The sequence below is a fragment of the Rhinatrema bivittatum genome, chromosome 9, assembly GCF_901001135.1.
Source record: "Rhinatrema bivittatum chromosome 9, aRhiBiv1.1, whole genome shotgun sequence".
Taxonomy (NCBI): Eukaryota; Metazoa; Chordata; class Amphibia; order Gymnophiona; family Rhinatrematidae; genus Rhinatrema; species Rhinatrema bivittatum.
The window spans coordinates 195248275-195269280 of record NC_042623.1 but is presented as its reverse complement, the minus strand read 5'-3'; the positions used below and the strand labels follow the sequence as shown (position 1 = coordinate 195269280).

At 44.9% G+C, this 21006-nt stretch overlaps 1 protein-coding gene across 1 annotated transcript in view; it reads left to right on the top strand.

Annotated features, from left to right (window-relative positions):
- The window catches only part of SPHKAP (SPHK1 interactor, AKAP domain containing), a 281946-nt gene that overhangs the window by 30968 nt on the left and 229972 nt on the right, over positions 1 to 21006 (top strand). Inside the window, 1 exon segment of the mRNA XM_029617349.1 lies at positions 4899 to 5009. Coding sequence (XP_029473209.1) covers positions 4899 to 5009 — 111 coding nt within the window.

Here is a 21006-nt window from a genome sequence, read left to right as displayed (position 1 = left end):
AAGGAGGAGCCCCAAGCCACACCGTGGGAGGTGAGCTGAGCAGGCATGGTGAGCCAGGCAGGCAGGAACAGAAGCAGGGAGTCCGACCCTCAGCCGGACCTGCATGCCCATGGTAGCCAACACGGGGAAGTTGACTAATGAACGGTCCTCCGACTGTTCCCGGCCCTTTCGGACCTGCCGCAGGGAACGGCAATGGGCAGCAGGCCGGACAGAGGCGAGGGCAGACAGAGTCCTTAAACAGAAGACATCAGATGGGGCAGAAGCAGGCTGAAGCAAGACGGAGACATCAGGACAAGGGCTGAAGCGAGACACAGGAAAGATCCAGGCGAGCAGGAACTCCGATGCTGGGATACTCACATCCGAAGCCCCCTCGGCTGGCAGAAGCTCAGGAGCCCGTGGGACGAATCCCTCCTGTTGGCCACTCCAGGGCCCAACAGGACAGAAGGCTCAGGAACCAGATGAGGACGTAGGTCAAGGCAGAGACAGGAAGACATCCGGGCAAGGGCTGAAGCAGACACTGTAGACAAGGCTGGACGGAAACATGGCACTGTCCATCAGGGCGCCCTACTCAGCCCACCCGTGGGACTGAGTCGCGGACCACCCTGTCCCAGACGCGCCCTACACAGCCCAGGAAGGCTGGTCGCGGACCACGCTGAGAAGGAGGGTGCAGGGAAACTCCAGGCGAACAGGAACTCCGATGCTGGGATACTCACATCCGAAGTCCTTACGGCTGGCAGGCACAGGAACAAACATCTAGGCAGAGACACTGGACAAGGATCCATCAAAGCATATGATGATCACGGAAGACCTGTATCAGCAAGGATACAGACGACTGTAGGACCTGATCCGGAGGCCCTTTGCAAGTGAACAGAAAGTCCTTAAGTACTGGAGGTAGAAGGCAACTCCCTGGGAGGAGCTTGCCAGGACCGCCCACCGCTGGTCCTATAACTAGGGTAGAGAGCTGCGGGCCAGCCCCTAGGGAAACGGGCGTGGCTGAAACCCAGGAAGTCCAAACGCAGAGGCATGCAAGCCACAGGCACAGCTAGGCCTCTCAGGCCCTGGAGCAAGTCCCAGATGGAACGTAGGCGAGGCCCTGGCTTCAGAGCGGCCTCTGGAGGAAGGTAAGAGACCTCCTGTAGCGCAGCAGCAGGGGGGATCGCAACAGATCAAGTCTAGCATCCTGTTTCAACAGTGGCCAATCCAGGATACAAGTACCCAGCAAATACCCAAATCTATATAAATAAAAATGTAAATGTTTGTGTGTTCAAAATCTTAAATCTCCGAAAGTTCTTCACCGATTGCTTTGACATTTTGATACAACGTTGCTTTCGAATACGCGCGTTTTTATATACCTATATTATATAGATGTCACACCTGTGACAGGTAAAAACATGCTTTTTTGGAAAAACAGTGCCATCTGTTGGACGTAAAAGCAACACACGCTATCTACAATATAAATGGGCTCTGACCGACGGACCGCAAATGCTCAGTAGAGAGCAGCTCTACCGCGCATGTGCGGACCATAGAGCTCTGCGCTACATGCTGGATGTCACAGAGGGGAGGAGGAAAGGGCAGACAAGTCGCCACTCCGAGAAATGTCTCAGCCCGTTCCTCCGCCACTGGGAAAAGGGGGAGGGAGTAGGGACTGCCGGACAGTTACACACAGGAGGAGAAAAGAGTAGAAGAGTCACCGAGCCAGTCCGTCCACCGCCGGGGAAGGGGGAGAGGGAGTTGGGACGGCCGGAGCATAGCAAATGCAGTAGAAAGCGACTGTGAAGAGATCACAAGCAGCTGCAGCCTGCAGCAGCCAAAGCGCAAAGAGCTGAACAGAGAACAGCTCGCCCTCCTCCCCTGCCCCCTGAATCCCGCAGATAAGGAGAAGCCAAGTAAATATCCCACAACTGCAGGGGGGGAGGGGGAAGGCAGTGCTGTCAAGCAGCCCGTGAGTCTCAGCCACCACGGGAAGAGTTTACATGGGCATCTCTCCACCCCCACTCCCAGCAAAGCTAGAGTCGGCAAACCAGACAATCTCTATATCTGCACAGACAATGGAACAACAAAAAATATTGTATACCCACAAGCATTGTGAAATTAAACATAATTCAAACGTGCGCTCTCTCTTTTCTTTCTTTTCCATTTAACTAGACTGAGCCACAGCAACGTGTGGCTGGATACAGCTAGTAGTAAATAAATCCCAAGCTACTAATGCTGGTAATAAGCACTGGCTATTCCCTATAATTCAACTTGGTTAATAGTAGTTTATAGACTTCCCCTCCAGGAACTTGTCCAACCCTTTTTTAAACCCAGCTATACTAACTGCTTTAACCACATCCTCTGGCAATGAGTTACAGAGCTTAATTGAGTGAAAAATAAATTTCTCTGATTTGTTTAAAATGTGCTACTTCCTAACTTCATGGAGTGCCCCCTAGTAGGGATGTGCAGAGCAAAATTTTATGTTCATATTTTTTATGTCCGAAAGGGGGTCCCACTTGCGGCCAATATGGACATAAAAAAAATCCAATGAGTTGGGTATATGTACATATGTGCAAAAAAAAAATTTAAACCCCCTCACCCTCCTTAATCCCCCCCCCAGACTTACCACAACTCCCTGGTGATCGAGCGAGGAGTGAGGACGTCATTTCTGCAATCCTTGGCGAGAAGCATGTGATGTCGGTGGCACGTCGAGTGACGCGGCGTCACGTGATTCCCGGCGAGTTCGCGCCGGACGGCTCGTTCGGCCCAAAAAGAACTTTTGGCCAGCTTGGGGGGGCCTCCTGACCCCCTCAAGCTGGCCAAAAGTTCTTTTTGGGCCGAACGAGCTGTCCGGCGCGAACTTGCCGGGAATCACGTGGCGCCGCGTCACTCAGACGCGGCGTCACGTGATTCCCGGCTCGTTCGCGCCGGACGGCTCGTTCGGCCCAAAAAGAACTTTTGGCCAGCTTGGGGGGGCCTCCTGACCCCCCCAAGCTGGCCAAAAGTTCTTTTTGGGCCGAACGAGCCGTCCGGCGCGAACGAGCCGGGAATCACGTGACGCCGACGTCACGTGATTCCCGGCAAGTTCGCGCCGGACGGCTCGTTCGGCCCAAAAAGAACTTTTGGCCAGCTTGGGGGGGCCTCCTGACCCCCTCAAGCTGGCCAAAAGTTATTTTTGGGCCGAACGAGCCGTCCGGCGCGAACTTGCCGGGAATCACGTGACGTCGCGTCTGAGTGACGCGGCGCCACGTGATTCCCGGCTCGTTTGCGCCGGACGGCTCGTTCGGCCCAAAAAGAACTTTTGGCCAGCTTGGGGGGGCCTCCTGACCCCCCCAAGCTGGCCAAAAGTTCTTTTTGGGCCGAACGAGCCGTCCGGCGCGAACGAGCCGGGAATCACGTGACGCCGGCGTCACTCGACGTGCCGCCGACGTCACATGCTTCTCGCCAAGGATTGCAGAAATGGCGTCCTCACTCCTCGCTCGATCACCAGGGAGTTGTGGTAAGTCTGGGGGGGGGATTAAGGAGGGTGAGGGGGTTTAAATTTTTATTTTGGCTCAACAATCGCGATTTCCCACATATCGAACATATCTATGTTCGATATGTGGGAAATCCGATCGTTTATGTCGAATCAATTTTTTAAGTAAAAAAAAAATATGAGTTGCGTTTTACTAATGCGGTCAATCCGAATGCACACCCCTACCCCCTAGTCCTTGTATTATCTCAAGATTTTTTAGACCTCCATCATATCTCTCCTCAGCTGTCTCTTCTCCAAGCTGAACAGCCCTAACCTCTTTAGCCTTTCCTCATATGGGAGCCATTCCATCCCTTTTATCATTTTGGTCGCCCTTCTCTGTACCTTTTCCAGTGCAACAATATCTTTTTTGAGATGCGGTGACCAGAATTGCACACAGTATTCAAGCTGTGGTCTCACCATGGAACGATACAGAGGCATTATGACATTTTCAGTTTTATTCACCATTCCTTTCCTAATAATTCCTAACTTTCTTTTTTGACCGCCTCCACGCACTGAGTTGAGAATTTTTATATATTGTCCACTAAGATGCCTAGATCTTTTGTCTGTGTGGTAGAACCTTAGACCATTTCACTATTTATTTATCATAATTTCATCAAATACATTTGTATAGTGAATTCAATTAAAAAAATACCATATTATGTGCATAACATAAAAAGGAAAACTATATCTTATTTTGAGGATGGCTGAACAATCTCTTGTAGGCTGGAGCAGTAAGCACGCTGACTCCAGCCTTTATCTCATGCAATATCACTTTATTTACGTACACAGAAGACAAATACAACACGCTGCCTACCTTTGCAGTATTTGCCACTCTATTCCCCCAGAGAGAGGGACAGGAGCTCCTACTCCTGGAGACACACAGGGGCCTTTCGGACTCAGAAACGTGTTCCCTTCTAGCTGGCCACGCTGTCTAAGCTCCTCCTGCCCAGCCATGGATTGTTTTCCCTTGAAAGGATTTAAAGTGGACCAGGCATCTAGCCCTGCACAGATTCATAGGGGAACACTAGGGGCGCACTCTCACACATACCATGAAATAATAATCAGGATGCAACCTCAAGTCCATAGTTGAAGGGAAAAGGTGACAATCAGCAAAGACTGAGCAGCGTACAAATAATTAACGATAGGATTTCGAATCGATATGTGCACAAGTACACAGAAACAATATTTATCCCATATTTTGTATCACTAAGAAATATTTTAAGCTGAACTAATCATAAAAAAAAATCAAACTTATTCCCCAGATATTATATATAATAAATATTGAATGCTGTGAATGCAAACGGACAATTCTTCTGTATGAATAAGAGAATAAACATGACATCTTAGTGAAATTAAGTGGTATTCTGCAGGACTAAATAATTTTACAGCATGTTATTTATGTCATTACCAGGTTTTATGCAGTAACAGTCCTCTAGAATCAATGGACTACTGGCTACAGAATCAGAAGACGCTATGTCGGATTGGCTTTGTGGAAGACAAGTCAGAAAGCAGCTGCGGTTCAGTAAGTGTGCAAAGCATTACATTTCCTATCCACTGGGAAAAATGTAACATTTAACAACAGTATTTGACTGTGCATGACCTTTTCTGGAGGAAATGCTTTAACACAAAATGTTAAACTTAATGAACATAGAAACAATAGTGACTTAATAAGTGTATCCAACCTGAAATTAGCCCTTCCACTTTTGACTTATTAGCATAAACCTATTCATATTAGTACTGCATTACCATTATTATTATTAATCCAACAACTTCCTCTTGTTTTGGACTATGATGGCAGAAGTCTTCATTCACAATTATGTGCGACTTTCTCCTTGTTTTCAAACTTCTCCCATGTAATCCATCCATTAAAACAATGGTCCCCTCAGAAATCTGCCACAAGTGTATTCTTGAGCCAGATACTAGATGGTGCTGTGGCGCATCGGCTAAGACTTCCTCTCTCCTGGGGGCTATGAACATGGTCTCCACAGCCTCACCAGTCCTGGCCAGGACAAGGAGATCAAATCCGGTAATGCATACTCACTGCGACTGAGCTGTTAGGCCAGTCTTTTTTTCTTAATTGTTTTTCCTATTGTTCATTTTGATGTTAGAGTGTATGGTAGTGAATTATGGCTTCACTTATTTATGGCAAAGAAACATATCCCCCTAAAATACTATTTATTTGTTGATTAAAAAATGGCATGAAAATATACTATCAAAGCGGTTTACAGTTTAAGATTTGTGGACCTGTGTTGCTGTGGTGAGGTCTATTTATTTATTTAAAATCTTTTCTATAGCGTCGCTAAGTTATATACCATTGCAGCGGTTTACATGTAGGCACATAAATTAATGTAGGTGGGTGCGTACTATAGTACATTCTAACAGGTGCCACAAAAGGTTCAGTTACAATAAATCGTTAAAGACAATCACTTGTTTAGTGAAGTAGGTCATGACCAGGTGTACCTGTAATGTACTGTTCACGGGTAAAAATCATATATATATATATAGGGGCGGATTTTCAGAGCCCTGCTCACGTAAATCCGCCCAAAACTGGGCGGATTTACACGAGCAGGGCCCTGCGCGCCGGGAAGCCTATTTTACATAGGCCTCCCGGCGCGCGCAGAGCCCCGGGACTCGCGTAAGTCCCGGGGTTCTCGGAGGGGGGCGTGTCGGGGGCGTGTCGGGGGGCGGGCCCGGTCGTCGCGGCGTTTCGGGGGCGTGTCGGCAGCGTTTTGGGGGCGGGTACGGGGGCATGGCTACGGCCCGGGGGCGTGGCCGCGCCCTCCGTACCCGCCCCCAGGTCGCGGCCCGGCGCGCAGGAGGCCCGCTGGCGCACGGGGATTTACGCCTCCCTCCGGGAGGCGTAAATCCCCCGACAAAGGTAAGGGGGGGTTTTAGACAGGGCCGGGCGGGTGGGTTAGGTAGGGGAAGGGAGGGGAAGGTGAGGGGAGGGCAAAGGAAAGTTCCCTCCGAGGCCGCTCCGATTTCGGAGCGGCCTTGGAGGGAACGGGGTAGGCTGCACGGCTCGGCGCACGCCGGCTATACAAAATTCATAGCCTTGCGCGCGCCGATCCAGGATTTTAGTGGATACGCGCGGCTCCGCGCGTATCTACTAAAATCCAGCGTACTTTTGTTTGCGCCTGGAGCGCAAACAAAAGTAGGCTATTCGCGCGCCTTTTAAAATCCGCCCCATAGTGTTTACAATTAAGTTTATTGTGAGGTAGAGTTCATAGATTATTGAAATGTGCATTCTTAGAATAGTGCTGTGTGCTGGTGTTCTTCTGCCTATTCCTGTATATTTTCATTCTCCAGTCTCTTTATAAAATGCTTGTTTAAAAAGCCATGTTTTTAAACTTTTCTTAAAGGTTTTGAGATCTCTTTGCAATCTGATCTCTAGAGGCATTGTGTTCCAAAGTGTGGGGCCTGCTAAAGATAAGGCCCTTTCTCTCACTTGAGTTAGTCTCGCTGTTTTTACTGAGGGAATGATTAAGAGTGCTTTATTTGCTGATCGAAAGTTTCTGTGTGGGACGTGCACTCGTAATGCTGTGTTTAACCATTCCGATTTTTCATCATGTATTAGTTTATGTATGGTACATAGGGCTTTGTATTTAATTCTGTGTTCAATAGGTAACCAATGTAGTTCTGCCAGGGTTTCAGTTATATGGTCCCTCCTCCTTTTTCCTGTTAGTATTCTAGCTGCTGTGTTCTGAAGTATTTGAAGTGGCCTTAATGTTGTATTTGGGAGTCCTAGTAAAAGGGCATTACAGTAGTCCGTGCTGGAGAAAACTAGTGCCTGAAGTACTGTTCTGAAATCAGTTAGTAATGGTTTTAGTTTTCTGAGTATCATGAGTTTTCCATAGACTTCTTTTAATTTTAGCGATATGTGTTGTTTTAGATTGATTTCTGGGTCCATTATTATTCCAAGGTTTCGTACTTTTTCTGCTAGTTCAATTTTCTGGTTGTCTTTGAGGATTATTGGAGTTTGGATGATTTCAATATTTTTCCATTCAAAGTGTAGAAATTCTGTTTTTTCAATATTAATCACAAGTTCCATTCGGTTTAGCAGTATCCTGTTTCCAACAGTGGCCAAGCCAGGTCACAAGCACCTGGCAGGATCCCAAGGGATAGATAGATTCCAAGCTGCTTACCCCAAGAATAAGCAGTGGATTTCTGCAACTATACCTTAATAATTGTTAATGACTTTTCCTCCAGGAACTTGTCCAACCCATTTTTAAAAGCAGCTATACTAATAGTTTTCACCACATCCTGTGGCAAGGAATTCCAGAGCTTAATTATGCATTGAGTAAAAAAATATTTTCTCTTATTAGTTTTAAATGTATTACCCAGTATCTTCATTATATGACCCCTGGGCTTTGTATTTTTTAAAAGAATAGACAATTGATTACGGTTTACTCGTTCCATTCCACTTGTTATTTTATATACCTCTATCATATCTCCTCTCAGCAATCTCTTCTCCAAGCTGAAGAGCCCTAACCTGTTTACCCTTTCTTCATAGGGGAATTGTTCTATCCCCTTTATCATCTTGGTTACCCTTCTCTGTACCTTTTCTAATTCTGCTATATCTTTCTTGAGATGTAGTGAACAGAACTTGAACACAATGCTCAAGATGAGGTGTTATCATATTCTCTGTTTTAATCTCCATTCCTTTCCTAATAATCCCTAGCATTTTATTTGCTTTCTTGGCTGCTGCTGCACATTGAGTAGAAGATTTCAATGTATTTTCAATGATGACACCTAGATCCTTTCCTGAGTGGTGACTCCTATTGTGGAACCTTGTATTGTGAAGCCATAATTTGGGTTACTCTTCCCTAAGTAAATCACTTTCCATTTGTCTCCATTACATTTCATTTGCTGTTTGCATGCCTAGTCTCCCAATTTTGCAATGTTATCTTGCAATTTCTCACAATCCTCTTATGATTTGACAACTTTGAATAATTTTGTGTCATCGGCAAATTTGATCAGCTTACTTGTTGTTCCCATTTCCAGGTCATTTATAAATATATTAAAAAGCAGTGGTCCCAGAACAGGTCCCTGGGGCACTCCACTATTCACCTTTTTTCCACTGGGAAAATTTACCATTTAGCCATACTCTCCTTTTTCTATCTTTTAACCAGTTGGCAATCCACAATCAGATACTGCCACCTATGCCATGACTTTCTAATTTCCTAAGAACTCTCATGAGGGACTTTGTCAAATGCTTTCTGGAAATTCAGATACACTAAATCAACTGGCTCACCTTTAACCTCATGTTTATTTACGCCCTCAAAAAAAGTAGCAGATTTGTGAGGCAAGACTTCCCTTGACTTAATCTATGTTGGCTTTGTCCCATTAAACTATGCTTATCTATATGCTCAGCAATTTTGTTCTTTATAATAGTTTCTACCATTTTGCCTGGCACAGACATCACTCACTGGTCTGTAATTTCCTGGATCACCCCTTGATCCCTTTTTAAAAATTGGTGTTACATTATCAACCCTCCAGTCTTCAGGTACCATAGATGATGTTATTAATAGTTTACAAATTTCCAATAGCAGGTCCATAATTTCATTTCTCAGTTCTTTTAGCACTCTGGGATGTCTACCATCTGATCCAAGTGATTTGCTATTCTTTAGTTTGTCAATTTGCCCTAATACAAGGTTGGAGAAACAAGGCAGGCAAGGCAGAGGATCAAGAATGGAGGAAATAGGAAGCAGCAACTCACAATACACACTAGATGCAGTTGAACAATTGCTGAGGCAAGGAAGGAGTGTCCCAAGGACTCTTAAGTAGGACAGAAGCTGGTGACATTATCTAAGAGTGCTGTGGCATTTTCTGTCCATGGACCCTTTAAATGGAGCCAAGTTGGTATCCTGCCAAACATGGGACCCACTGTGGAGGGGAAGCACAGCTGTCTGTGGCATTGTGGGTGAGTGCAATGGCCTGCAGAGATGTCCCCACAGGCCAGCAAATATAACAATACCCCTTTTCTTAAGCCCCCTCCTCAAGATCTGGGGAATTCTTTTACCAGCAAAGGTGCGCTGAGATTGGCTGCTGGCTTCCAAAAATTCTCTTCCAGTCCTTCATGCTTTCATGCAATGAGGTATTCCAGTCTCTTGCCCTGTCTATGAGAGTCTAAAATTTCCTGTACTTCACAGTGTCTTCCTCTGAAGAAACTTCTGGGGATTTGGGAGGCTATTTAAGTGGCCAGGAGAGAACCAATGGCTTCAAAAGGGACATGTGGAATATGTTATCATATCACCTCATGTGGAATATGTTATCATATCACCTCTGGAGGAAAGGAGGAGCAGAGGTGATATGATACAGACTTTCAGATACTTGAAAGGTGTTAATGATCAAAAGACAACGTCAAACCTTTTCCGAAGGAAAAAAATCAGCAGAACCAGGGGTCACGATTTGAAGCTCCAGGGAGGAAGATTCAGAACCAATGTCAGGAAGTATTTCTTCACGGAGAGGGTGGTGGATGCCTGGAATGCCCTTCCGGAGGATGTGGTGAAGACCAGAACTGTGAAGGACTTCAAAGGGGCGTGGGATAAACACTGTGGATCCATAAAGTCAAGAGGCTGCCAATGAAGAGTGGGTGACTCGCCAGAATGATGGCTACAGCCTGGAGTCAATACCCTTATTAAATAAACATACACAGGCTTACTGTGTCTCCAACATCGCTCTAAGCTTCAACAGCAAGAGGAAATGTGGAAAAAAGGATTCACACTCACAAAGAGGGGAGTAGCTGGCTTGTTACGGCGGTTACTACCCCAAATCAAATAAGCCTGATACTTCACTTTCAATGCATATACAGCATAGTTCTCTGATTCAACGGCAGGGGAGAAGAAAAACTGATACTTCACACATCCAGCAGAGCTCTCTGCTTCAACGGCAGGGGAGAAGAAAAGAGGGTTCGCACTCACAAAGCGGGGAGTAGCTGGCTTGTTACGGCGGTTACTACCCCAAACCAAATGTGCCTGATACTTCACTTTCGAAGCACATCCAGCATGGCTCTCTGCTTCAACGGCATGGGAGAAGACTTATACTTCACGCATATCCAGCATAGCTCCCTGCTTCAACGGCAGGGGAGAAGGAAAAACAACCAATAAGGGCTGTATAACATAGTCTGGGTAAAACAAATAAGCATGGGTGCAGCTTGCTTATTGCGGCGGCTTCTACCCCTAACTAATCAAGCTAGATATTTCACTTGGATACAGCTCCATCACTGCTCTCTACATTAAAGGTGGGGGTGGAAGGGAAATGGAACCAAGAGCTAAGAGAAACAGATAAGTATGAGAGAAAAAAATGTGTGAAGCTTGCTGGGCAGACTGGATGGGCCATTTGGTCTTCTTCTGCCGTCATTTCTATGTTTCTATGTTTCTATATGTTTCTATGTTGTGTATCCACAAAGTAGCAGGAAGTTTGAGTTGATATGATACTGGTCAAGATGGTGAGATGGACAGTGAAATGCTAAGAGAAATTAGGGAAGCTAACCAAATTGGTAGTGCAGTAATAATGGGAGACTTCAATTACCCCAATATAGACTGGGTAAATGTATCATCGGGTCACGCTAGAGAGATAACGTTCCTGGATGGAATAAATGATAGCTTTATGGAGCAATTGGTTCAGGAACCGACGAGAGAGGGAGCAATTTTAGATCTAATTCTCAGTGGAGCACAGGACTTGGTGAGAGAGGTATCGGTGGTGGGGACGCTAGGCAATAGTGATCATAATATGATCAAATTTGATTTAATGACTGGAAAAGGAACAGTGTGCAAATCCAAGGCTCTCGTGCTAAACTTTCAAAAGGGAAACTTTGATAAAATGAGAAAAATTGTTAGAAAAAAACTGAAAGGAGCAGCTACAAAAGTAAAAAATGTCCAAGAGGCGTGGTCATTGTTAAAAAATACCATTCTAGAAGCACAGTCCAGATGTATTCCACACATTAAGAAAGGTGGAAAGAAGGCAAAACGATTACCGGCATGGTTAAAAGGGGAGGTGAAAGAAGCTATTTTAGCCAAAAGATCTTCATTCAAAAATTGGAAGAAGGATCCAACAGAAGAAAATAGGATAAAGCATAAACATTGGCAAGTTAAATGTAAGACATTGATAAGACAGGCTAAGAGAGAATTTGAAAAGAAGTTGGCTGTAGAGGCAAAAACTCACAGTAAAAACTTTTTTAAATATATCCGATGCAGAAAGCCTGTGAGGGAGTCAGTTGGACCGTTAGATGATCGAGGGGTTAAAGGGGCACTTAGAGAAGATAAGGCCATCGCGGAAAGATTAAATGATTTCTTTGCTTCGGTGTTGATGAAGAGGATGTTGGGGAGGTACCCATAATGGAGAAGGTTTTCATGGGTAATGATTCAGATGGACTGAATCAAATCACGGTGAACCTAGAAGATGTGGTAGGCCTGATTGACAAACTGAAGAGTAGTAAATCACCTGGACCGGATGGTATACACCCCAGAGTTCTGAAGGAACTAAAAAATGAAATTTCAGACCTATTAGTAAAAATTTGTAACTTATCATTAAAATCATCCATTGTACCTGAAGACTGGAGGATAGCAAATGTAACCCCAATATTTAAAAAGGGCTCCAGGGGCGATCCGGGAAACTACAGACCGGTTAGCCTGACTTCAGTGCCAGGAAAAATAGTGGAAAGTGTTCTAAACATCAAAATCACAGAACATATAGAAAGACATGGTTTAATGGAACAAAGTCAGCATGGCTTTACCCAGGGCAAGTCTTGCCTCACAAATCTGCTTCACTTTTTTGAAGGAGTTAATAAACATGTGGATAAAGGTGAACCGGTAGATATAGTATACTTGGATTTTCAGAAGGCGTTTGACAAAGTTCCTCATGAGAGGCTTCTAGGAAAAGTAAAAAGTCATGGGATAGGAGGCGATGTCCTTTTGTGGATTGCAAACTGGCTAAAAGACAGGAAACAGAGAGTAGGATTAAATGGGCAATTTTCTCAGTGGAAGGGAGTGGACAGTGGAGTGCCTCAGGGATCTGTATTGGGACCCTTACTGTTCAATATATTTATAAATGATCTGGAAAGAAATACGACGAGTGAGATAATCAAATTTGCAGATGACACAAAATTGTTCAGAGTAGTTAAATCACAAGTAGATTGTGATAAATTGCAGGAAGACCTTGTGAGACTGGAAAATTGGGCATCCAAATGGCAGATGAAATTTAATGTGGATAAGTGCAAGGTGATGCATATAGGGAAAAATAACCCATGCTATAATTACACGATGTTGGGTTCCATATTAGGTGCTACAACCCAAGAAAGAGATCTAGGTGTCATAGTGGATAACACATTGAAATCGTCGGTTCAGTGTGCTGCGGCAGTCAAAAAAGCAAACAGAATGTTGGGAATTATTAGAAAAAAATGATGAATAAAACGGAAAATGTCATAATGCCTCTGTATCGCTCCATGGTGAGACCGCACCTTGAATACTGTGTACAATTCTGGTCGCCGCATCTCAAAAAAGATATAATTGCGATGGAGAAGGTACAGAGAAGGGCTACCAAAATGATAAGGGGAATGGAACAACTCCCCTATGAGGAAAGACCAAAGAGGTTAGGACTTTTCAGCTTGGAGAAGAGATGACTGTTACGGCTATGGCTGCTGTGCAACCACCTTACCACCAGGGGTCCCTCTAGAGCTGGATCTCCTGACAGGCCCAGTCCATCTCCCTTCTCCTCTCTATGTTCTGGGCTGTCCCTTATAACCCTGCCTGACAGTTCCCTCAGTGCTTCAGCATCGAGCTCGCCTGGGCTCCCTGCTCTAGCCTTCCTTGCTTGCTGTGCATTTGGTTCCTGGACCTTCCCTTGCCTTGCGCGGCCTTCGGGCCTTATTCCTTGCCTTGCCTTGCCTTGCCTTGCGCGGCCTTCGGGCCTTATTCCTTGCCTTGCCTTGCCTTGCGCGGCCTTCGGGCCTTATTCCTTGCCTTGCCTTGCGCGGCCTTCGGGCCTTATTCCTTGCCTTGCCTTGCGCGGCCTTCGGGCCTTATGCCTTGCCTTGTCTTGCCTTGCCTTGTGTGGCCTACAGGCCTTCTGACCTGCCTTGCCCTGCTTACGGTGTGTGGCCTACGGGCCTTCTCTGTGTGTGTGGCCTACGGGCCTTCTCTGCCTTGCCCTGCTTATGGTGTGTGGCCTACGGGCCTTCTGTGTGTGTGTGGCCTACGGGCCTTCTCTGCCTTGCCCTACTTACGGTGTGTGGCCTACGGGCCTTCTGTGTGTGTGTGGCCTACGGGCCTTCTGACCTGCCTTGCCCTGCTTACGGTGTGTGGCCTACGGGCCTTCTGTGTGTGTGTGGCCTATGGGCCTTCTCTGCCTTGCCCTGCTTACGGTGTGTGGCCTACGGGCCTTCTGTGTGTGTGTGGCCTACGGGCCTTCTGACCTGCCTTGCCCTGCTTACGGTGTGTGGCCTACGGGCCTTCTGACCTGCCTTGCCCTGACCCAGCCTGAACCCAGACACTGCTACTTGCCGCCTGCCCTGACCCAGCCTAGACCCAGACACTGCTACTTGCTGCCTGCCCTGACCCAGCCTGGAACCAGACACTGTTTCTAGCCATTCCTGTCTCTCTCCACCTGGAGCCACCCTGCTGGGTGGTGTTCACGACTCCTGACCGGAACCCAAGCGTAACAACGACTGAGGGGGGATATGATAGAGGTGTTTAAAATCATGAGAGGTCTAGAACGGGTAGATGTGAATCGGTTATTTACTCTTTCGGATAGTAGAAAGACTAGGGGACACTCCATGAAGTTAGCATGGGGCACATTTAAAACTAATCGGAGAAAGTTCTTTTTTACTCAACGCACAATTAAACTCTGGAATTTGTTGCCAGAGAATGTGGTTCGTGCAGTTAGTATAGCTGTGTTTAAAAAAGGATTGGATAAGTTCTTGGAGGAGAAGTCCATTACCTGCTATTAAGTTCACTTAGAGAATAGCCACTGCCATTAGCAATGGTTACATGGAATAGACTTAGTTTTTGGGTACTTGCCAGGTTCTTATGGCCTGGATTGGCCACTGTTGGAAACAGGATGCTGGGTTTGATGGACCCTTGGTCTGACCCAGTATGGCATTTTCTTATGTTCTTATGTTCTTAAATGATTCCCCCTACAGTTAAGATGTATTATATACCAACATTTAAAAAAGCTGAGAAGGAAGGAGAAGATTTTCAAATATTAACTCCTGTGATATCAAATAAAATGGAAACATCAGTTTTAGATGTAACAAAACTACTGGAAACAACTCAGAGTGAACAAGTAAAGCCAGCTACTCTTATAGTGACGTTTTTACTTGAATCGGATAGAGATTGGATTTTGAGATCATATTTCCGACATAGGTCTGAGACTTTTCTTGGTCTGAATATTGGAATATTTCCTGATTTAGCAAGAAGTACCCAGCTACGAAGAAAATTGTTTTTGAAATTGAGACCTTTAGTACTAAAGCTGGGAGCTATGTATATTCTCAAATATCCGTGTAAATGTTGTGTAAAATATAAAAATGTTTCGTACATGTTTTTTCAACTGGAGCAGCTGGAGCATTTTCTAAAAAAGTATTCGTCAGAGATAATAACTTCCTCTCCTGTAGTGGAAGGCTAAGTACTTTTATCCCTCAGTTGGATCCGCAAAAAGGAAATTCTCCTGTATAGATCTCGGCAATTTCCGTATATTAAATGTTTATTCCTGAGGTTGAGTAATTGGATCTCTCCCTACCACGAGGACTTTAAAGCAGAATGTTAGGGAAAATGAATATTGAGTTTAATTGTAATATGTTTATTGTTTAAAACTGCTATCTACACAAGAATGTATTTCTTGATGTATTTTGGAAAATTGCAAAAATTAAAAATTTAAAAAAAAAAAAAAATTCTTATGCTTCTCTATGGGAGCCCACAGTGCTCACTTCCAGGATGCTGTATTTAGGTCACCTGACGGGAGATCGACTCAGGATTGATGTCATTAACCTCCCTAGAGCTGCAACTTGCTCTATTGGAATAGTAGGGTTTCGTGGCTGGCATCATGACAGAGAGCTTTTGGACATGTCTAACTGCTTCAACTCTCTCTCAAGGGCTTGACTGCCACTTGCTGGAGCATGCCCAGTGCATGCCTGGCTAGACCATTATTGTTTTCTGTACAGGCCAGTATTATGGGGGAGGGGGATATAGTTACAATTCTAATACATGTATAATATTCAAAACATTTTACATGTAAAAAGCGTGTTTGAAAATTGTGTCCTGTCCCAACCCCCAAGAGGGTAAAAGGAACAGGATGAACATTTGGAAAGGGATTTTATTTTGAAATCCCTTCACATCCTTTCACATGTATACTATCCACCTTTTCCAAAGCAGATGCAAAGTACATGGATGCAAAGTGCTCATATTCCCCCATTCCAAATTTCAAAGGGAAGCTTCCTGGGAAAACTTTCCTTTGCAAGTTAGCTTGTAGGCCTGCAGCAAATTTCAAAGTTATGCCTTTAATTTTTTTTTTTTTATTAAATCCATTTTCCCATATTCACTGGTAGTGAGCAGAAGTTCTGAATCCTTTTGCTGAAGGTATCCCAGGAATTGAAAAAAGTTATAATACACACTGGCTAGCTATGGTATAATGGGTATGTTAACTCGAAGGTTTATAAGGTAGTTTGTGCTATATAATTTCTGTCTCAAATATCTTCATATATTAGTCAGGGATTTGTCTTAGGACACTTTATATCACTCATTATTTCTCAGTCATATTTCTAAGATTGACTGGTTTTTTTTAATGCTATAGTTCTCTGCATATTGAGATATTATGTTAGATCATAGAAGAGCCAGGTTTTCAGCTCACATTTGAATCTTTCTTTCTGCTCTGTAGAGAATTCCACAGCTTAGGCCTGGCATAGAAAACATTTGGTCTCTTATTTGCGTTAGATGTGTACTTCGCTGTGGTGTGTATGTTTGGAGATTTACCCCTATTAAGCAGGGGATTCTATCATTGAAGTTATAAATTAGTGTTAGCACTTTATAATGGATTCTGGATTGTACCATGTTCTCTCAACCTAGGTTGCTGCACTCTCTACCTACCTGCAATCAAGCTAGGTAGAGAGTAAATGGTAGAAATCTACTCTTCTTTTACCTTTCATCCCTCCAAATCACATAAAATCTTCGCTGATGGAAACTGTGCTATTTGTACTTATGACTTTGCATGTAAAACCGCCCCCCCCAAAACCTACCCCACCCCCCAACACCTTTTGCCCCTTTGGTTTTGGCAGTAGATGCCTCCTCGATGGGTGTGGGTGCCATCCTTTCCCAGTCTGCTCCTAACAGCCAATTATTACCTTGCATCTTCTACTCAAAGACGTTTTCTCTGGTACTGTATCGGTGATAGAGAGTTACTCGCTTTTAAACTATCCCTGGCAGAATGGCACCACCTCCTCGAGGGAGCTCTGAATTCTTTTACTATTATCATGGATTACAAGAACCTCTTCTGATAACTAAGACACTTAACCCTTATCAGACCAGGTCATCTGTTTGTTAGTTGGATCAATTTCCAATTCACTTACTGGCCAGCCAGGCCCGGATTTAGGCATAAGTAATTGCCTAGGGTGCCAAATTTTGAAGGCGCCAAATACTCAGGCCAAAGAAGAGTGCAAATGTGTCAAGAGACTGTTCTAGCAATCCACTTCAAAGGAGCACTACTATGGCACTCTGGGACTCTATCATATCTCCCTTCAGTCGTCTTTTCTCCAAGCTGAAGAGACCTAAACTCTCATCTTTCCTCAAAGAGGAATCGTTCCATCCCCTTTATTATTTGGGTTGCCCTTCTCTGTACCTCTTCTAATTCTGCTATATCGTTTTTGAGATGTGAGATGTGGTGACCAGAACTGCACACAAGATGAGATCTCACCACGGAGCGAATCAGAGGCATTATGGTATTCTCCATTCCTTTCCTAATAATCCCTAGCATTCTATTTGCTCAATATGATCATGCTACAGCAATGCAGTGCTGCTGGGAGCGCAGGGCCATTGAAGCCGCGCCTCAAATGCAGCTGCATCTTTAGAAGGGGGACCTTTTGCGATCCCGGGCCGTGCCCCGGGATCTCCACTCACCACACGGTCCGCCCTGTCCGCGGACGCTCCCCTCCGGCCTGCCGGACTCGAGACGAGGACGTCCCAGCCTGAGACGTGGCCTACTGCAGCGTTCTCCCTGAGAGGGAGACGCCGCCGGCGATCTGCTGCTGGCCCCGCCCCCTAGGCGCGCATGCAGGGGCTCCCGATTTAAAGGGACTAGCATGGGAAAACAGTAGGGATGTGCAGAGCAAAATTTTATGTTCATATTTTTTATGTCCGAAAGGGGGTCCCACTTGCGGCCAATATGGACATAAAAAAAATCCAATGAGTTGGGTATATGTACATATGTGCAAAAAAAAAATTTAAACCCCCTCACCCTCCTTAATCCCCCCCCCAGACTTACCACAACTCCCTGGTGATCGAGCGAGGAGTGAGGACGTCATTTCTGCAATCCTTGGCGAGAAGCATGTGACGTCGGCGGCACGTCGAGTGACGCGGCGTCACGTGATTCCCGGCTCGTTCGCGCCGGACGGCTCGTTCGGCCCAAAAAGAACTTTTGGCCAGCTTGGGGGGGTCAGGAGGCCAGGGAGTTGTGGTAAGTCGGGAGGGGGATTAAGGAGGGTGAGGGGGTTTAAATTTTTATTTTGGCTCAACAATCGCGATTTCCCACATATCGAACATATCTATGTTCGATATGTGGGAAATCCGATCGTTTATGTCGAATCAATTTTTTAAGTAAAAAAAAAATATGAGTTGCGTTTTACTAATGCGGTCAATCCGAATGCACACCCCTAGAAAACAGAGGACGCCTCCCTGCTGACATCAGATACTGCCAGGTTATTTAAACCCTGCAGTCACAGCTTGCCAGTGCCTTGCAATGAGTTTAACTCTTCGGAGTAGCTAGTTGTGCTTCCTGCTTCCCGGTTCCTGCTTGTTCCCGACATCTGATTCCTGGCTCTTGACCTTGCTTTGTTCTTCACTTTGCTTTGTTCTTTACTTTGTTTTAAGTGTATTGTTGACCTATAATATAAATGTCGTTCTTGTAACTTGTATTAAGTATTTTATTGACTTATATTATGAGTGTCATTTTTGTAAACCATTGTGATATTTTGGAATGACGGTATATCAAATGCTTAAATAAAATAAATAACTTTATTTTGTATTTATTGCAGTTTATAAATACACAAGAATATCATGTAAACAGCAAAGAACACAAACATCAGATACAATGAATCATATCATAAAGCAAATATCAACGTATTCTTTTGTGAATCCTCTTTCCAGAAAGGCAGAGATCATTGTAACTACAATAAAATAGCAATAATCATAAAAATGGGTGCAGAGCAAAACTACGACAATTCATATTACAAACCAATATGAAAAAAACGATATTCAAATTCTGGAATCACCTCAGCAGAAAAAAAAAAAGATTCCCTCCACTGCTTAACATTTTGTGAAGTAACAAAACCCTGCAAAAAAAAAAAAAAAAGCACCTAAAACCTATCCATACCATATCATAACAGCACTGATTCTCAGGACTCAAACAGCAACCTTGTGAAAACGCAGGAAAGCAATTACTACATCAGGCCTTAAAATGTTAACACACCACCTACTGGGGTAACAGAACAAGCTGGACTGCTGCAAATCCCTACAGAGAAAATACACACTAGCATAAATACTGCACCTCAGTCACACACAGGTAGAGCATAGATCGACCCATACCTAATACAGAAATAAGGGACTACAAATTAGAAAGAGTAAGAACATGCCATGCTGGGTCAGACCAAGAGTCCATCAAGCCCAGCATCCTGTTTCCAACAGAGGCCAAACCAGGCCATAAGAATCTGGCAATTATCCAAACACTAAGAATGATACTGATGCAATTAATAGAAGTGGCTATTCCCTAAGTATAATTGATTAATAGCCATTAATGGACTTCTCCTCCAAGAACTTATCCAAACCTATTTTGAACCCAACTACACTAACTGCACTAACCACATCTGGCAACAAATTCCAGAGTGGAACTCTAAAGAACAAAATATAAAAATACAAGAAATGCACACGCCCAATGATGGCATATTCCAATTGCTAAAAAATAAAAATAAATTTTTTATTACCTTTGTTTTTGGATCTTTTTATTTTTCTAATCAGCTGGTCCCAGTCTCTTTTTTCCACTTTTCCCTTGTTAGTCTTTTCCTAATATTTTCTCCATAGTCACTCTTTTCTTTCTGTTTCTTCTCTCCTTCTTCCCTTCCTCTCTTACACACACACACAGGCTCATGCTTTCTCTCACAGACTCTGTGAAACACACATGCTCTCATTCTCACATATGCACACAAGCTCTCACTCTCACATGTTCTACCACACACACACAAGTTCACTCTCTCACTCACAAACCCAGGTTCCCATTCTCACACACAAACACCCACACAAAACACCCATGCTCTCATTCTCACACACAAACAACCCAGGCTCCCATTCTTACCCATTTTCACACTCATACACACAAAACACTCAAGCTCCCATTCTCACACACACAAAATACCCAAGCTCCCATTCTTACACACACAAACATGCACATTCAGGCTCCCATTTTTTCACTCACAAACATCCACACTCTGGCTTCCATTCTTTCATACACACACACACAACCCAAGCTACCATTCTCACACACAAACACTGGGCCTCACTGCCAAGTCCCTTCTTCCGCCGTTGCGAGGATGGGTTCTCATGGGTGGCCTTACTTCAACAGGGTTTCTTCTTTATCGCCACAGGGATGGGATTTACCACCATGCAGATGGGCTTCCTTGGCAGTCTTGCTTTGGCAGGACCTTCTTCTTTGCTGCCATTGGGATGGGCTCCCATGGTGGCCTTGATTCAGTGGGGCCTTCTTCATCGTCATGGGGATGGGTTCCTGTGGTGGCCTTGCTTTGGTGGGGTCCTCTTCTTCGCCACGACAGGGATGGGCTCCCATGGCAGCCTTACTTTGGCATGCTGTCTCCTTCAGCCACTACGATGATGGAGTCTGTGGCAGCCATTCTTCAGGCCTCATTGGTATCGGGAAGCCCTGATTGGGTGGGCCTGAGCCCAAAGTGTGTGAGCCACAGCCCTCCAAGGCCCAACAGGATTGAAGCAATCCCATGCCAACATTGCTGCATGTCAGGGCTTCTCAAACTTGTCCTTGGGACCCCACATCCAATCAGGTTTTCAGGATATCCACAATGAATATGCATGAGATAGATTTGCATACCACAGAGACTCAGTATATGCACATTTCTCTCAGTTCTATTCGTTGTGGATATCCAGAAAACCTGACTAGCTGTGGGGTCCCCAGGACTGGTATGGGAAGCCCTGATATGCATGGACCCCCCAAACATGTACTGAAACGAAGCTATGAAGAGTGGAAGTGGAACAAGTGGTTTTTGCCAATCGTTTCACTGAATGGCAAGGAAA